The 16,153-nt window shown below is 46.0% G+C and overlaps 1 protein-coding gene across 5 annotated transcripts in view; it reads left to right on the top strand.

Moving 5' to 3' along the window:
* Positions 1 to 16,153, top strand: part of DHPS (deoxyhypusine synthase) — a 166,088-nt gene that overhangs the window by 60,618 nt on the left and 89,317 nt on the right. For 2 of the 5 annotated variants that reach the window (XM_085654452.1, XM_085654454.1), the window contains exon 2: positions 10,375 to 10,698. In XM_085654452.1, the coding sequence (XP_085510578.1) occupies positions 10,426 to 10,698 (273 nt within the window). In that variant the 5' untranslated portion in view covers positions 10,375 to 10,425. Of the gene's footprint in view, positions 1 to 6,110; positions 6,247 to 6,271; positions 6,318 to 10,374; positions 10,699 to 16,153 lie in introns of those variants that run through there. The other 3 variants (XM_085654450.1, XM_085654453.1, XM_085654451.1) reach the window with 3 other exon arrangements.

Raw genomic sequence — 16,153 nt, 5'->3', positions numbered from 1 at the left:
GCGTAGTTCCAGAAGTGGCGGAGCCATGCTGAATTTTCTGAATAACCCCCAGTATTCGTTTTCGGTTTCTAAGAACTAACCTAAAAATAAAACTCATGATAACTACTTATCTTCATAATGGTTTCTTCCCGGTGGCATTCCTTTCTAGATGTTTCCTCGCTGTCAGATGACGTCTGCTTGCAATTATGTCCCACCTGTGTGTATTAGCAGGGCCAGGCTTCGCCCTTTGCCGGTAGTGTCTGACCTCATATTTAATTGATACTTCAGCTGTGTTGTGTGACCTACATACATCACCATGTCATTATCCACATCAAACCTCTCCTTGCGCTGCCTGGTCCGTGATCATGGGTAGTTCAGACTTTATGGGGCAGATTTACAAGCCCCTTGCGACACTTGTGCGTCACTTTTTCCATGTTAAAAGTGACGCAAAAGTGGCAGAAGGGGCTTGTAAATATGCCCCTTTGAGTCCTACTATCTCACTACCTCACTCTCTATCACTACATCACTATCTATTTCTATCTCACTCTCACTACCTCACTATATCACAACACACTCTCTCAAAACTTCACTACATCACTCTGTCACTACCTCACAACTTCACTCTCTCTTTCTAACTCACTAATTCACTCTCTCTATCTCACTACCTCACTCTCTCTCTCTCAAATACACTAAGTCACTTACACTCACTCTTTCACTACCTCACTCTATCTCACTACTTCACTACATCACTCTCTGTTTCTATCTTAATACCTCACAACATCCCTCACTACCTCGCTCTCTCTTTCACTACCTCAATCTTTCTCTATCTCACATCACTCACTGTTTCTATCTCACTACGTCAAAAAATAACTCTCACTCACTAACTCACTCTTTCACTACCTCACTCTCTATCTACCTCACTCTCTCTCACTACATAACTCTCTATACATCACTACTCCCCTCTATATCACTATCTCACTACTTCTCTCTCTAAAAAGATCACTACCTCACTCTCTTACTTCCTCACTCTCTATATCACAACTTCTACTCTCTCTAACTCACTACATCGCTCACTCTCTATCTCTCTACCTCACTCTTTCTATCTCAATAACTCACTTTCACTGTCTCTTTCACTACCTCTCTCTATCTCACTACATCACAACACCACTCTGCTTGCATCTCACTACCTCACAACATCCCTCTCCCTCACTACATCACTGTTTCACTACCTCACTCTCTCTCACTACATAACTCTCTCTACCTCACTACTCCACTCTATCTCACTACCTCACTATCTCACAACTTCTCTCTCTCAAAACATCACTACCTCACTCTCTAGCTCACAACCTCACAACTTCTCTCTCTCTCACTCACTACCTCAATCACTCTGTCTCACTACCTCACTCTTTCTATCTCACTAACTCACTTTCACTCTCTCTTTCACTACCTCTCTACCTCTCTCTCTATCTCACTACATCACAACATCACTCTATGCTTATATATCACTACCTCACAACATCCCTCTCCCTCACTACCTCACTCTCTCTATCTCACTACCTCGCTCTCTATCTACCTCACTCTCTATCTACCTCACTCTCTCTATCTACCTCACTCTCTCTCAATATCTCACTCTCTCTCACTACCTCACTCTCTATTTCAATACCTCACTCTCTCTATCTCACTACCTCACTCTCTCTCTGCTAATGCAATAGGTATCACATATGCAAAAAAAAAAAAGCTAATGCCAATAGAAATGACAATGCCATTTATTTAGGGATACAATAATGATAAAAAAAATAATGAGCAATACCAATAGCTCTACCTATAATATTGCCGAGACCATTGCATTGTAAATGCTTGTTAGTATTTGTTTAGCATTTCACTGCCCAGTTAAATCAACCAATGGATACATGATTATTTAAGGTTACAATGAGTTATTGACATTAAAACACATTCACAAAGTGGGATATGCTTCTAATCACAGAATGTCCCAAATACGATGAAATGTTGAAGCACAAGCCATTTGTAGCCGAGACATGGAGTTTGTCATCAGCACTTCTGCCTTTTCCACAACAGCAGTTCAAACATGAATGGCAAAATATCCTAGTTTGCTAAATGTTTTCTATATAATTATGGCTCTGCCATATTTGCCTCCTAATGGAAGATCTGCTGCATGATCTGACCATTTCAACTAATAAACGGTTTATAGCTCAAACGTATCAAAAGTTAATAAAAAATGTGACTTGTTTTGCTGCGGAGAAGATGGCTTATTGCAAAGGACTGATCACCTTTCTCACTGTTGCATTTGTATGTTACACTGGTACTAATGAGGCAAAATCTTTCCAAAGACTGTTAGCATGTGTACACATGTCAAATGTCAAAATTATAAAATATCAGAAAATATACTGCATTATGCTGCAGCCTTTTTTTTAATGCATAATTTAGTCAACACTGCGGCATAATGTTGTCCTCCTTTGCTGCATATGTAATTCCAGTGGCCCCACAGCAAGCAGCACATGTTACAAGTGCTTGTGAATGAAGCAGAGAGACTGTGAAGTTTGCGAACTTAGTTTGGTGTGCGTGCAAATTCTGCATTGCCAATCCCTGGTGAGTTGCAGCCACTACTGTTGAAACAAGGTCAATGGAGGTACTTATGGTTGAGGCAGACTGGCCTCAAGGGCAGGGTCGGCCTTAGCACTGGTGGTGCCCTGTGCATTAATGTTTGTTATTGCCCCCCAATGACCACCTCTGCCATGGATTCCCTCACTACCACCCTTTAACAGTGCCCCTCAAGTCTCCATAACCACACTCTCTCTCAGATGCATTTAATTTGATTTACAGCACCACTCATACCAGTGTAGGGTGTCAGAGCACTTTACATCACACGCATTACTTAGAGACAATCAATATGTGTGTAAATCACTGTATAGAAAATGTTACATAAGACTAAGGACTACAAGGTGTAGGAGTCACAAGTCAACCATACTAGTAGGCCGTATAGTTTAATAGTGATTGGTCTGGAGAAACATAAACTCAGAATTTAAAACGTAATACCATGGTTGGAGGTTCTCTTTAATAATCAGAATTGATTTCTGACCAAAAGAACACTTTTTTCAACATTAGGATAATCAAAGACTGGGGGGAAAAACATAACGCTCTAATTTATACCTTGCTGTTTGTATGCAGCTCTTAGATGAAAGTTAATAGCTCACTGTTCTACGTTAGGATTTTAACTTATAAACTGCAAGTAACAAAAGGATCTGTCTGACAAAAGCAGTAGCCCACTGACCTATTTACATTATGTGCACTTTGTGATTTGCATGGTACATGTTCTTTGCAGCAGGCTCATTAACCCTCTGAGCTACCTTACCATGAATCAAAACTTCCACTAGACAAAATGATCTCTCTCTAGGAAGAACATTAAACACCAGAGTCATCATGACATTTTTATTGTTGCTGAAAATTTCTGGAGGCCAGGAAGGAGGCAGCAAGTACTTTTAAAACCTTAATCTACTTGCAAACATAATGCCTCCACCCAAAGTCAGCACCCGGTGCGGTCACACCGGTTGCACTGCCCTTGAGCTGGCCCTTCTCAAGGGTCCTGTGACCACAGTAACAGAGTCACTGTTGTTCTAGGCTGTGCTGCTTCATAGGCCTGCCCGCAAGACTGGAGGTGAACTTCAGTATGGATTGTGGTGGACAAACCTTGAAGGTTAACCCACACTTGCCACTGCTAGGGTCCAACTGCTGGTGCTAAGATACCAGGGCTTCTAAGGTCTTGCGCAGCCTTCTAAGGTCTAGCATGGGATTGTGCTCTCTCAGTAGAGTCGTCTGGTGGACTGGTTATTAAGGCTGAACCTGGTTCCCCCGTTCCAAATTCAGCAGCTCTGGCCATAGTGCCACATCCTCTCCCCCACTGAACACCATACTGCCCCACTGAGAAAAACTCACACTGCCTTCAACTACAACCCAATTGCTGCCGGCTATAAACCCCTGGATGCGGCTTAATTTAAATGACGCACTAGACAAGAGCAATATGCGGACTACAAAAAAAAGTAACAACATCCTGGAAAAAGCAAACACTCATAGGGAATGCAAAATTTAGCAAACCATGTGAAATGTAAGCTGGAACAACATGGTTACCTTAACGCTTTTACACTCACCATTCAGAAATCTGTGAGTGCTTTTGCCTGAAAAGTTAAGGACCTGACTACAGGGCCCTGAATAGACTCATTTCAATGTCCATTGCTTATATCCTTACAAAACGTAAGCAGTATGGTAAAAAGACCACATCCCTGGCCGCAGAGCCGCAGTACACATTTTGTTTTCCAATCCACACTTTGCAGTACCTCCAGGATTGGTGCACTAGTTGCAATCCCAGAGAAAACAAAGACAAGAAAACAAAAATAGCGCTTCACTGGCAAACAGTGTAAAAGCGGTGCTGATGTGTTTGTGTGTGAATAAAATCAATCTGGTCAGTTTGCTACCACTCTGTCCTACTTTATTTCGTTATTTTTCATATTTTTAACCTTTTAATCCAGATGCTGCACTTTGGAATTAAAATACGACATTTCCAGCAAAAATGTTTTTCTTTTTTGGATCCTTTTCACAGGGGAGCAAATAAAAGAAAGGAGCGGAAACAGAGTGAGAACCTCATCTTGAAGTCACGGTTTTCAGTAAGAGAAGAACTGTTAGACAGAAGGAGAGGGAAGAAGGAAAGAGTGGGGGGTGCAGCTGAAGCGGCAGAGCAGAAGTGGACACTGTATTTTTCTTCTCTGGGCAAGAAGGAAAAGACAGAGTCCTGTTACTTCTCTGCCGCCCATGCTGGAATGAACGCGAGGAACGCCGAGCTTTATTTATAGGCGATGGTGATTTCTTGCGTCCTGGGACGCATTTTCTAAAATAAAAAAGTAGGGGTACGGAATCCTTAGAATTGAAGAAGTAGGGGCACGCCGTGCCCTGTAACTTTTTGTGATGCCAAATTGTATGCAAATTAGAAGGGACTCACACATTCCCTTTTCTGCCCAGGGCCCCAAAACTGCTAGAACTGGCTCTAGAAGGAATCAAATGTGCTTATTAGTTCTCACTCATATGACTTCCCCTAACTTGAAAGCTCAGATAATGTGCGCCAACAAATGCATTGGGTGATACACAGTTGCCTGTCACTGTAAACAGTGTCTGCAATGATGGAAATGAGGTACGGTTGCCACCTTTCCCAGTGAAAATACTCTTATTTCATTTTAACATTCTGTAAAAGCCTGGGCGTTATACTTGAAGAGAAATTTACGGATAATAGTCGGAATTCATTTTTGTGATGGCCTTTCTGTCTTTGCATTATTTAATAGTAAGGGATCATTAAGGTACCTGTAGAACACATTTTAAAGTGGTATCTTCTTATACTTACTTTCTAGAGTATGTACTGATAAGGACAACAAATACCTGCTGTTGGTGCTTTTCCTATTGCTTGTACTGGACGGGACAATAAAATACTGGTCATGCTGGTATAAAAACGGACAGGTGGAACCAGTAGGGTTGCCACCTTTCCAAGAGAAAAATACCGTCCACTTGTTTTAAGAGTCTGCAAAGACCCGGACTTACTAAATAGGACTTTAAACAAAATCGAATGTATTCATTTGTAACATGAATTTTCAACCTTTGCTTTAAAATATCAGAGGTCGTTGACTAAGCTCTAGAACACGTTTAAAAGACTTTGTTATTCTTATTTGCAGTTACATATACAGGTTAAGATGAATTTGCTTTTTTGTATCGACCTGGAACCCCCCAAAAAAACTGCAGAACCGATAAAAAACCGGCCGAGTAACAACCCTCGTTGGTAAGCTGTTCATGGTACAGGAGACCACAGAGATAATTCCAGGTTTAGATGGCAACACTACTTTTTTACGCCGTGTATTTTCTGCATTCATTTGTTTTAAGGATCCCTTTTGTCTTTAGTTACCATACCCCGTGAGAGGTTTTTAAGTCCACGAATTCCGTCGCTAACGATACAGGCAGCTTAGGTCGTCTTTCCTTGCGGCTAGGGCCTTATCTAGTCTTTCCTCTCTCTCTATGCCGCACAGAGCTTGTCTTCCCTCTATGTCGCGTTTAGTTTGTCTTTCTTCTCTGTCGATGCCCGGGCAGGGTCTGTAGCGGCGTAGCGCAAGATGGCGGCTCCCAGTGGCAACCCGGCTGAGGGGAGGGGCATGGGGAGGAGCCCAGTGAGGTCCCAACCTGGTGGAAGCGAGGGATCCGAGACGGTGCGTGCCGGGGGTGAGCACAGGGGAAACAGGCAGGAATACGCGAACTGGGTTGGGAGGATGCTAGGCACTTGTATTTCTAAGGTGTAACTTTCTAACTTTGTAAGGGGTTATTGTTTCCTAGGAATTGGCAGCTCTGGCCGCTATGGTACATTATCTCTATAACAACTAATCGCCTCACATATTCCGCTCCTATCCTCTCGCATTTAGATCAGAATGCAGATTCGATATAGCGCACATTCACACCCCCAACCCGGCCTGCCCAGAACATGTTCCAGCCTTTCTTTAAACCGCTTTTAGGCAAGAGCGTTTGATTGGGGGCAGACAGCTCTCCTTGCTGAGGAGAAAGGGACTTGAAATCTAGCAATTAAAACAAGCATTGGCATAGCCAATAGGTCTCGCCTTTGGGGCCTTATAAGTGTTTAGCCATGCAACAGTTGCATAACTAAACACTACTTATAAGGTCCCAAAAGCGAGACCTATTGGCTATGCCAATGCTTGTTTGTTTTATTTTAAGAGTGAGAGTGGGTTGCAACCCTATTTATTCATGCACCACCCAACGCGCCATGATTCAGGATAATGGGGTTTTTGCTTCTGTCTTTTGAATGTAAAATGTACTTTGTTACATTTACTTGTGGATTGTGTTTTTTTTTCTGGCAGGATTACGTTTTTAAGACCTCTGTTTTTAAAATATAGAAGAGTACAAAGGGTGGGTTACAGTACAATGGGTGGTTCATGGTTGGGTTAGGTGGTTTTTAAGTCATTCCTATTGTACAAATGTTTTACTGTATGAGAGTGTTTTATGGACAATGGTCCCAATAAAAATGTTTGTTTACTTACTTACTTCCGTCTTTACTTTTTCATGCATAGATCGGATGTATATGAAAAAGTAATAATTAGTATGTACTTTTGTTTTGAGAAATTGATAGGTATTAAATACATTGTGAGTCTTTGTATGTGCCAGCACATGTATAGTGTCGTAATCCTCACATGTGCTCACGCACATTTTATACTTTAGGCCGTAGCGTGTGTGTGTGTAGCAGTGGAGTATACGGTAACCTGCATGTAATGTTCCTAGATTGTTGATACGCAGGAGTCAACAGTCAATGGCGTTGGCTTCCTGCCATTTTTGTAGCCATGATTTTTGTGACTTCTCCATAATAGTCACCAGCTGCAGCAAAACACTCCCACCTCATTGTTATGAAGCATTTGGATTATTATTACTAGTTGTGGTACTTATTAATTCTTGTCCCTTCAGGATTCTTAAAAAGAACAATATGTTCACAGTTCTATTTCCATTTCCACACACTGTGAATGCACCTTTTTGTTTCTGTGCTTGGCTGTTTGTCATTGTGATGGAATAGGCTAGCCTGGCGGAACTGTTTGTTTGTGTTCATTGCTTTGTGAAAGTGGAAGCCGTGCCATGAGGTGTATTTGTGGGTCTTCTCAAGACGCTGAGCACTGATGATGTCTCTTTGATTATGATTTTAAAGTATATGGTACACACATAGCTACCCTGTACAGACGAATACAGCACAACTCCTCTAATGCAGGATTGGGCAATTCTAGAGCAATTAAAATGCACAAGATAATTGGATTCTGTACCTTTGACGTGATGAAAAAATTGGATTAACGAAGATGAAAGATAGGAATAAAAATTTGGAAAAATGATGGTGAAGGTGGATTAATTGCAATACCAGAGTGTTTAAGGCTGTGCAACTCATTGGTGACCCGCAAACCGCGCGCTACCTTATTTTGTCGTTTTCATACCATGTGCAAAAGGAATGGAGCACATTGAGTGCTGCACGCCGAACCTGATAAAAACAGAGATGAACCGCAAAAGATTAAAAATACGGGTGTGCTCCAGGACATTAACTCTTTTTATTGTAAAGCGCTCTTAACACCTTTTGGGTAATGTCCTTGCTATATATAAATGCATAAATAAAGTGAAGGGAGGGCTGAAATGAACCTTGGTATCGAACTGAAGCGAGGAAGAGAAGACTTGGAAATTAATTTAAGAAGAAGAGGAGGGGAAAATCCGAGGGGGGTGAAATAGCGAGAAGTTATTAAAGGGAGTCCTAGAGAAAAGGAATGGGAGCTGGAATGTTAATTTTACAGTTATTCAGGAATTCCACTCTTATGGATCCACCTGCGGTACTGTTGAACGGTTATCAGAGAATTGCACCTAAGCAGACAGGTTTCATCTTCACAGTATACACATTACCGTACTCCTTAGAAGGTAGAACTGGATAGAGATGAGAAGAGGGTGTTTGTTTGGAGTAATGGGGCCGAGGAAAGTGAAGGGGAGAGTGATAAGAATTATGTTAAGAGCTAGGGTGATAGTTGACAGAAAGAGGGCTGTTGAGGAGAGAAAATGGGCCACAGGTAAGACAGAAAGTGGCTAGCTGGTTAGTGGACACGCAGGGATTTAGAACAGTTGCAGAGGAAGGCAGGCAGTGCAATACATGAGGATGGGAGTGAACGTCTATAGTTGCGACATGTAGAAAAGGTGAGGAAAGGATAGTAAGTGAGGGAGAAAGACGAGCAGAGATGATGGCAGAAGAGAAAGGGTGAGAGTAAGAAAGCGCAAGAAAAGTAGCGAAGAAACAGGAACGAGGGAAAGAAGGGGGTAGGTGAGTAAAGTTAGAAGGGTAGGCTTTAGATGAGAAGAGGGTGAATGAAGAGAGGTGATGGTATACAGGGGTGGGAATGTGGAACGGTAAGACTTAGAATGGATTGTGCAAAAGTTGGTCGCACACTGCTCGTCACACCAGCAAGTTGCCCCAAAGGACTGTGGTAAATGTAGTGGCGACGGCGGGTACGCCTATGCCACGATGTGTAAAAAGAACAGTATGTGTTGCGTTAGCCATCCCTGGACACGTGTTTCGAGGTAGTTGCCTCTCGTGAGCAGGTCTGTGTAAAGGGGTGCCGTGTGGACTGCCAAAATGTAATTAAAAACAGGTCAAGTACCTCTCATGGCGCGCAGGTGCAGATCCAAGGCTCGTCAGCCCGTTGGCTCAAGGGAGCCGTAATAAATTGTGCAAAAGTTGGTCGCACACTGCTCGTCACACCAGCAAGTTGCCCAAAAGACTTAGAATGGATAGAGTTTAGTGAAGATATGGGTACAGAGGGTGTAATGTGCTCAGAAATTGAGCCGATGAAACGTGAGAAGGACGGGTGAGGGTGGGTAATTGGGTGGTGCGGAAAGGAGTCTGAAATGAGAACGGATGATGTGATGTGGGGAGTGATTAAAAGGGAACGAGGAGGTGAAATGATTGGGCAATAATTGGGAGGGAGAAAAGAGCAAGGCGGAAAGTAGAAGGGGACGCTAAACATTGATGGAGCTGAAGGAGGGGAGGGTCAATTATAGTGGGAGAGGTGGTCATTCGGGAGAAAGATGCGGAAGAGAGAGATGAGAGGAAGTGGTAGGGAAGCATAGCTGAAAGGAGTGGCATCGAGAGGAGCTTGCAAGTAAAGGTAGGGATATGAAGGGAGTGGGAGGGGATGAGGTGAAATTTGTATCCTTAAATAAGAACAGAAGATGGGAATGAGGGGATAAAAGCAAAGACCTATGGGAGGACGAAGGTAATTATTTCTGCAGGAGAGTGTGCAAAGAGAACAAAAAGTGAAGGGGAAAAGGAAATGCTGATAAAATGGAAAATGAGGGGAAGTATACACAAAAAAATGTGGTACACAACAAGAGGAGGAAGGGATTATTCTCGAAGGGAGGCCAGGAGAGGAAAAGTGACTGTGGAAGACCGGCACTTTAGAATGAGTGAGGTTAATAACGATGTCAACCTGATACGAGTTGAAATGCTGAGGCGAGAAAAAAGTGGAGCTGAAAGAAGTTACAGGAAAGAGAGTCTCTGAAAATGGCACCAAAGAAAGAACAAAAAAAATGGTGACTGTGTTAGTGGGGCAGGGAATGTGGAGAGATGAGTGAAAGCCTATCTATCCTACCAAGAAGCTTGATAATCATGAGAAAGATTCAGGGCATCTGTTCAATATTTATTTTAGCTGCATCTGTTTATTCTTTTTGTGACCTGGAATTGTTACATGTGACGTGTTGTGCTCCTGGGTCATTTCTGAGCCTGCAACGTATACCTTGCTTGTTTTAAAACTGCTGTTGTTCTGTTCACAGGCCCCTGCGTTGCAAGAACCTCCCTCTGCTAACCTGGATCCCGAAGAGCCCATGCCAGCCACGCAGCACACACCGGCTGCAGAGCTGACACCTGTCTACCCCTCAGCCGGTGGCTCCAAAGACATGATGGCTGAAGGTTTGCCTCCATCTATTGCCCAGGAGGCCGTCCTTAAGCGGAGCTCTCCACTACCCGAGAGCACTCCGCAGGTCCGGGGTTACGACTTCAACCAGGGTGTGGACTATCATGCTTTGCTCCAGTCCTTCTACACTACCGGCTTTCAGGCCACACACTTTGGCCAGGCAGTGCGAGAGGTCAACTCTATGGTGAGTTTCACGTGCCATATACATAATAATAAACAAACTAATGTAGTAGGACGCTGGAGGTTTGATTCTGTGCTCAGTTATTGCTTTGGGTAAAGTGGTGCCAAAGTAGAATAGGAACAGCCAGTGTTAAGATGTTTGACTCCATGTTGGATGAATCCGTTCTATTCATTGTGACTGAAACTAGTGTAGCAGGGCCAGTTTGTAATTCGGTATTTGGTGAATGCCCCGGCATGCAGCTAGGAGGCGTGCCTGCTTTGTGGTGAATTAAACGATAGTGAACAGGTTACTTTTTGGCTTTGTGCTCATTAGCCAGCTTTGCCACACAGAGCAGAATCTCATGTAGCATTAATCCTAGCCTTATGCGCTTTTGAACCACACTAATGTTAACCATGCCTCACTGTCCCTCCTTGAATGTAACCTGTAACAGGTTACATGTAACCTAGATGTTGCCTAACCTGTAAAATGTAACCTAGATTGTAATTCACCAATGGCTGCAAGCTTACGGTTTCTCTAACTCCTACCACCAGTTGATTATTTTGCGTGTTACTAACTGGCTCTTGCAAGCAGCGGATGCAGGGTGTGGGGCATTGGCAGTTCCAGGATCTGGGACATTGGCAGGGGGCAATTCCAGGGTCTGGGGCATTGGCAGGGGGCAGTTCCAGAGTCTGGGGCATTGGCAGGGGGCAGTTCCAGGGTCTGGGGCATTGGCAGGGGGCAGTTCCAGGGTCTGGGGCATTGGCAGAGGGCAGTTCCAGGGTCTGGGGCATTGGCAGGTGGCAGTTCCAGGGAGTGGGGCATTGGCAGGTGGCAGTTCCAGAGTCTGGGGTATTGGCAGGGGGCAGTTCCAGGGTCTGGGGTATTGGCAGGTGGCAGTTCCAGGGTCTGGGGCATTGGCAGGGGCAGTTCCAGGGTCTGGAGCAATGGCAGATGGCACTCAGTTCCTGTGTCTGGGGCATTGGCAGGTGGCAGTTCCAGGGTCTGTGGCATTGTCAGGTGGCAGTTCCAGGGTGTGGGGCATTGGCAGGGGCAGTTCCAGGGTCTGGAGCAATGGCAGATGGCACTCAGTTCCTGGGTCTGGGGCATTGGTAGGGGGCAGTTCCAGGGTGTGGGGCATTGACAGGTGGCAGTTCTAGGGTCTGGGTCATTGGCAGGGGCAGTCCCAGGGTGTGGGGCATTGACAGGTGGCAGTTCTAGGGTCTGGGACATTGGCCGGGGCAGTTCCAGGGTCCAGCGCAATGGCAGGTAACACTCGGTTCCTGGATCTGGGGCATTGGCAAGCAGCAGGACTGGCGAGTGGAGGGTTTGGTGCAACGGATGTGCGTTATTGATTCATTTCCGTTAGCACAGTGGATAAAGAAAAGCCAGAAGAGTTTTAAAAGCTGGAGCATGGATATTATTTGTCCGTTACTGGTGCGTGATTTGTGGCCATGCTATAATATATTCAAGGTGGGACAAGAATCAACGAGTAGTGGCGGTGAAGGTCACGAGTGTTCCAGGACTCGTGACTCTGATACCACTGATTCGACCCGCATGCCACCCCATCTGCCTATGAAGCCGCGTGCACATGTCCCCAGTTGTAAACTTTTGCTTTCCGTTCAGCACTGGCTGCAGAAATCTTCATGCAAGCTGAGTCGCGGCTGGATCCGCATTTCCTTCTTCTCACTAGTAAAATGAGTACCATTCGGTAGATTCACTACACCTGTTACTCATGCAACATGAGACTTTCGTTTTCACAAACAGTGTTTGATGTATATCTGAGCAGGGTAATCTTTAAGTGCTGTATCCCAGACGAGTAGTACAGCTGCTAAAAGTTGCAGTCTGCGACTGGTGAACCGTGCACACGCAGTCATACGTGTGCCGTCTAGCAGGGACCTGACTTGTAGTAGAGTGCTTGACCGTGCATGTGTAGTAAAGCAGTCTGCAGTTGAAAGCTTATAGCCGTGTTGTATCTGAGTAGTGGGCCATTTGCGTGCACTAAACATGCTCTTAAGCCGAAGGCTGCTGGCAGTGGTCTGTTAAACTGTTGTACTGCACATATGTGGTGAAGAGTCCGCAGCCGCAGATTGCCAATTACGTTGAATTGGGTGGCGTCAGGGGCGTAACAAAGGCCCCCGTAGCTCACGCGGTGCGGGGGGGGGGGGGGGGGGGGAGAGGGGGGGCTTCAGGCCAGTACCCTGTCCGCAGAGCTCCTGAGTGTGGTGAGAGGGGGCCCCCTTCATGCACTTTGCAGGTGGGCCCCCTCCAGTTTCGTTACGCCACTGGGTGGTGTGCCGTGCACACGCCGTGACCCCGGCCTGCAATAAACACAGCTGGCCGCTTTGTGTACGAGCTGTGCCATGAACTTGTAGTAAATGGTGCACAGACGTGGTATCACAATGATGTATTGTGCACATGTGGTAAAGAGTGCAGGACAATGGTTATCTTGTATGGTTGGTATACTATGCAGATACGTTGTTTGCAGCTGAAGTCTGGTGGTTGTGTCTTTAAACACATGGCGGTGTTTCCGGTCTGCAGTAGAATGCTGCTGGTAATGTCAGAGTGGTGCAGCATGCAGTCTTCTGTTTTGGTAGCTGCTTGTGTTGTATCAGGGTATAATTTCGGGTAGTAAAAAATGTCTGCAGTATAACGCTGTTTGTCGTGTTTCAACAGTGGCTTACCATGCATGTGTAGTGTCTCCTGCTCAAGGCTGCTAGTTATCATGGAGTGGTGTGCTATGCACACATAGTAAACAGTCTGTAGTTGAAGGCTGTGTGTCATGGCTGAAGTTCAGTAAAAACATTCACATGTACAAAAAGCGATGCTTATCAGAAAGATGAGCGTTTGCCCTCGTTTTATGTACCGTATACATGCTCTATTATATAATCATTCTATCGTTACAAACGCAACAAAATTCACTGAAAACCTTTAGTTAAGTTTGTCTCCCAAAAACACACCGCCCTAAGTTAATACACAGCCACAAACATCTTTGAAAAGCCTTGAGTTGAAAAGGCAGTGAGGTTCTATCACTAACTTAACATTTCCCAAAATTAGGTAGCAAAGATTAGCTAACCATCTTAAACTTTCCACAGAGTGTTCTCTAGGAGGCAGTGAGCAGCGCATTGAATACATCAGGGCAGACGACGTCCCTGCCCCTAATTACTCTGGGCCAGCTGAGGTCTCTCTCTGATTACATTATGGTAAGCGACGACTCTTTCCCTGATCACGCAGTGGCAGGTGGAGCTCTGTCCCCCTGATTACACTGTGGCAGGTGGGGGTCTGCTCCCTGATTACACTGTGGCAGGTGGAGCTCTGTCCCTGATTACACTGTGGCAGGTGGGGGTCTGCTCCCTGATTACACCGTGGCAGGTGGAGCTCTGTCCCTGATTACACTGTGGCAGGTGGAGCTCTGTCCCTGATTACACTGTGGCAGGTGGGGGTCTGCCCCCTGATTACACTGTGGCAGGTGGAGCTCTGTCCCTGATTACACTGTGGCAGGTGGAGCTCTGTCCCTGATTACACTGTGGCAGGTGGAGCTCTGTCCCTGATTACACTGTGGCAGGTGGGAGTCTGCCCCCCTGATTACACTGTGGCAGGTGGTGCTCTGTCCCTGATGACACTGTGGCAGGTGGAGCTCTGTCCCTGATGACACTGTGGCAGGTGGGGGACTGCCCCCTGATTACACTGTGGCAGGTGGAGCTCTGTCCCTGATTACACTGTGGCAGGTGGGGGTCTGCCCCCTGATTACAATGTGGCAGGTGGAGCTCTGTCCCTGATTACACGGTGGCAGGTGGAGCTCTGTCCCTGATTACACTGTGGCAGGTGGAGCTCTGTCCCTGATTACACTGTGACAGGTGGAGCTCTGTCCCTGATTACACTGTGGCAGGTGGGGGTCTGCCCCCTGATTACACTGTGGCAGGTGGAGCTCTGTCCCTGTTTACACTGTGGCAGGTGGGGCTCTGTCCCTGATTACACTGTGGCAGCTGGAGCTCTGTCCCTGATTACACTGTGGCAGGTGGAGCTCTGTCCCTGATTACACTGTGGCAGGTGGAGCTCTGTCCCTGATTACACTGTGGCAGCTGGAGCTCTGTCCCTGATTACACTGTGACAGGTGGAGCTCTGTCCCTGATTACACTGTGGCAGGTGGGGGTCTGCCCCCTGATTACACTGTGGCAGGTGGAGCTCTGTCCCTGTTTACACTGTGGCAGGTGGGGCTCTGTCCCTGATTACACTGTGGCAGGTGGAGCTCTGTCCCTGATTACACTGTGGCAGCTGGAGCTCTGTCCCTGATTACACTGTGGCAGGTGGAGCTCTGTCCCTGATTACACTGTGGCAGGTGGAGCTCTGTCCCTGATTACACTGTGGCAGGTGGAGCTCTGTCCCTGATTACACTGTGGCAGGTGGAGCTCTGTCCCTGATTACACTGTGGCAGGTGGGGGTCTGCCCCCTGTTTACACTGTGGCAGGTGGGGGTCTGCCCCCTGTTTACACTGTGGCAGGTGGGGGTCTGCCCCCTGATTACACTGTGGCAGGTGGAGCTCTGTCCCTGATTACACTGTGGCAGGTGGAGCTCTGTCCCTGATTACACTGTGGCAGGTGGGGGTCTGTCCCTGATTACACTGTGGCAGGTGGAGCTCTGTCCCTGATTACACTGTGGCAGGTGGGGGGGTCTGCCCCCTGATTACACTGTGGCAGGTGGAGCTCTGTCCCTGATTACACTGTGGCAGGTGATTGGTCTGACCCTGATTGTACGGACGAGAAGGGTCCTGTCTGAGTACGCTGTGTTAGTTGAAGAGTCTTACCCTGAATGCCCTGTGCCGGGTGGAGGATCTGTCTCTGATTCCCTTGCGGGCACTGTGGGTCCATCCTTGATCCCTCACTGACACGTGAGGGGAAAATGCCTTTCATTGCAGTTGCACTGTGGCAGGTTGAGGTTCTGTACCCAATCAATCATTCTCATCTAGAAGCTTGTTTTTTCCCCTCCACTGAAGATGTGACAGTAAACATAATTTGTATTCTAAACCGAGAATGGTCTACACGGCTTGATAGATGATGGAGTGACTTCCACCGGCATTGGCCCCTCTTTCGCCCGGGCCATTTAGAAGTTTCATACTAATTGAGAATACTTCTCTTTACAAAGGCTGCAGTTCTAAACATATTGGTCTTTTTGATTGCGCTTGACCACACAGCCCTTCGTGGGTAAGTATTGGGCCCATACATGTTACTACAGAAGCCAGAACAGTCTTCAGAGAACAGATTTCACATGCTCTCAAGTTAGGCTGTTATCGTTCGGTTTAGCTCCAAAGTTCCAAGTGCACGTGCTCCTCTGTGGGGCTGTTACTGACCTCAGTTTCCGTCAGACTTCTGAAGGAAATGTAGCTTTTGAATGTGATTCTTTTTTTGTACCACTTGGCTGTAAAAAAGCTATTGTTTTAGGATCCAGCAATTTCTCACCATTGTTTCCCTTTGGGCTGGGACAA

The sequence above is a fragment of the Triturus cristatus genome, chromosome 4_1 (assembly GCF_964204655.1).
Source record: "Triturus cristatus chromosome 4_1, aTriCri1.1, whole genome shotgun sequence".
Lineage (NCBI taxonomy): Eukaryota > Metazoa > Chordata > Amphibia > Caudata > Salamandridae > Triturus > Triturus cristatus.
Note: the sequence above shows the minus strand (reverse complement) of the source record. Positions and strands in the feature narration are given on the sequence as shown.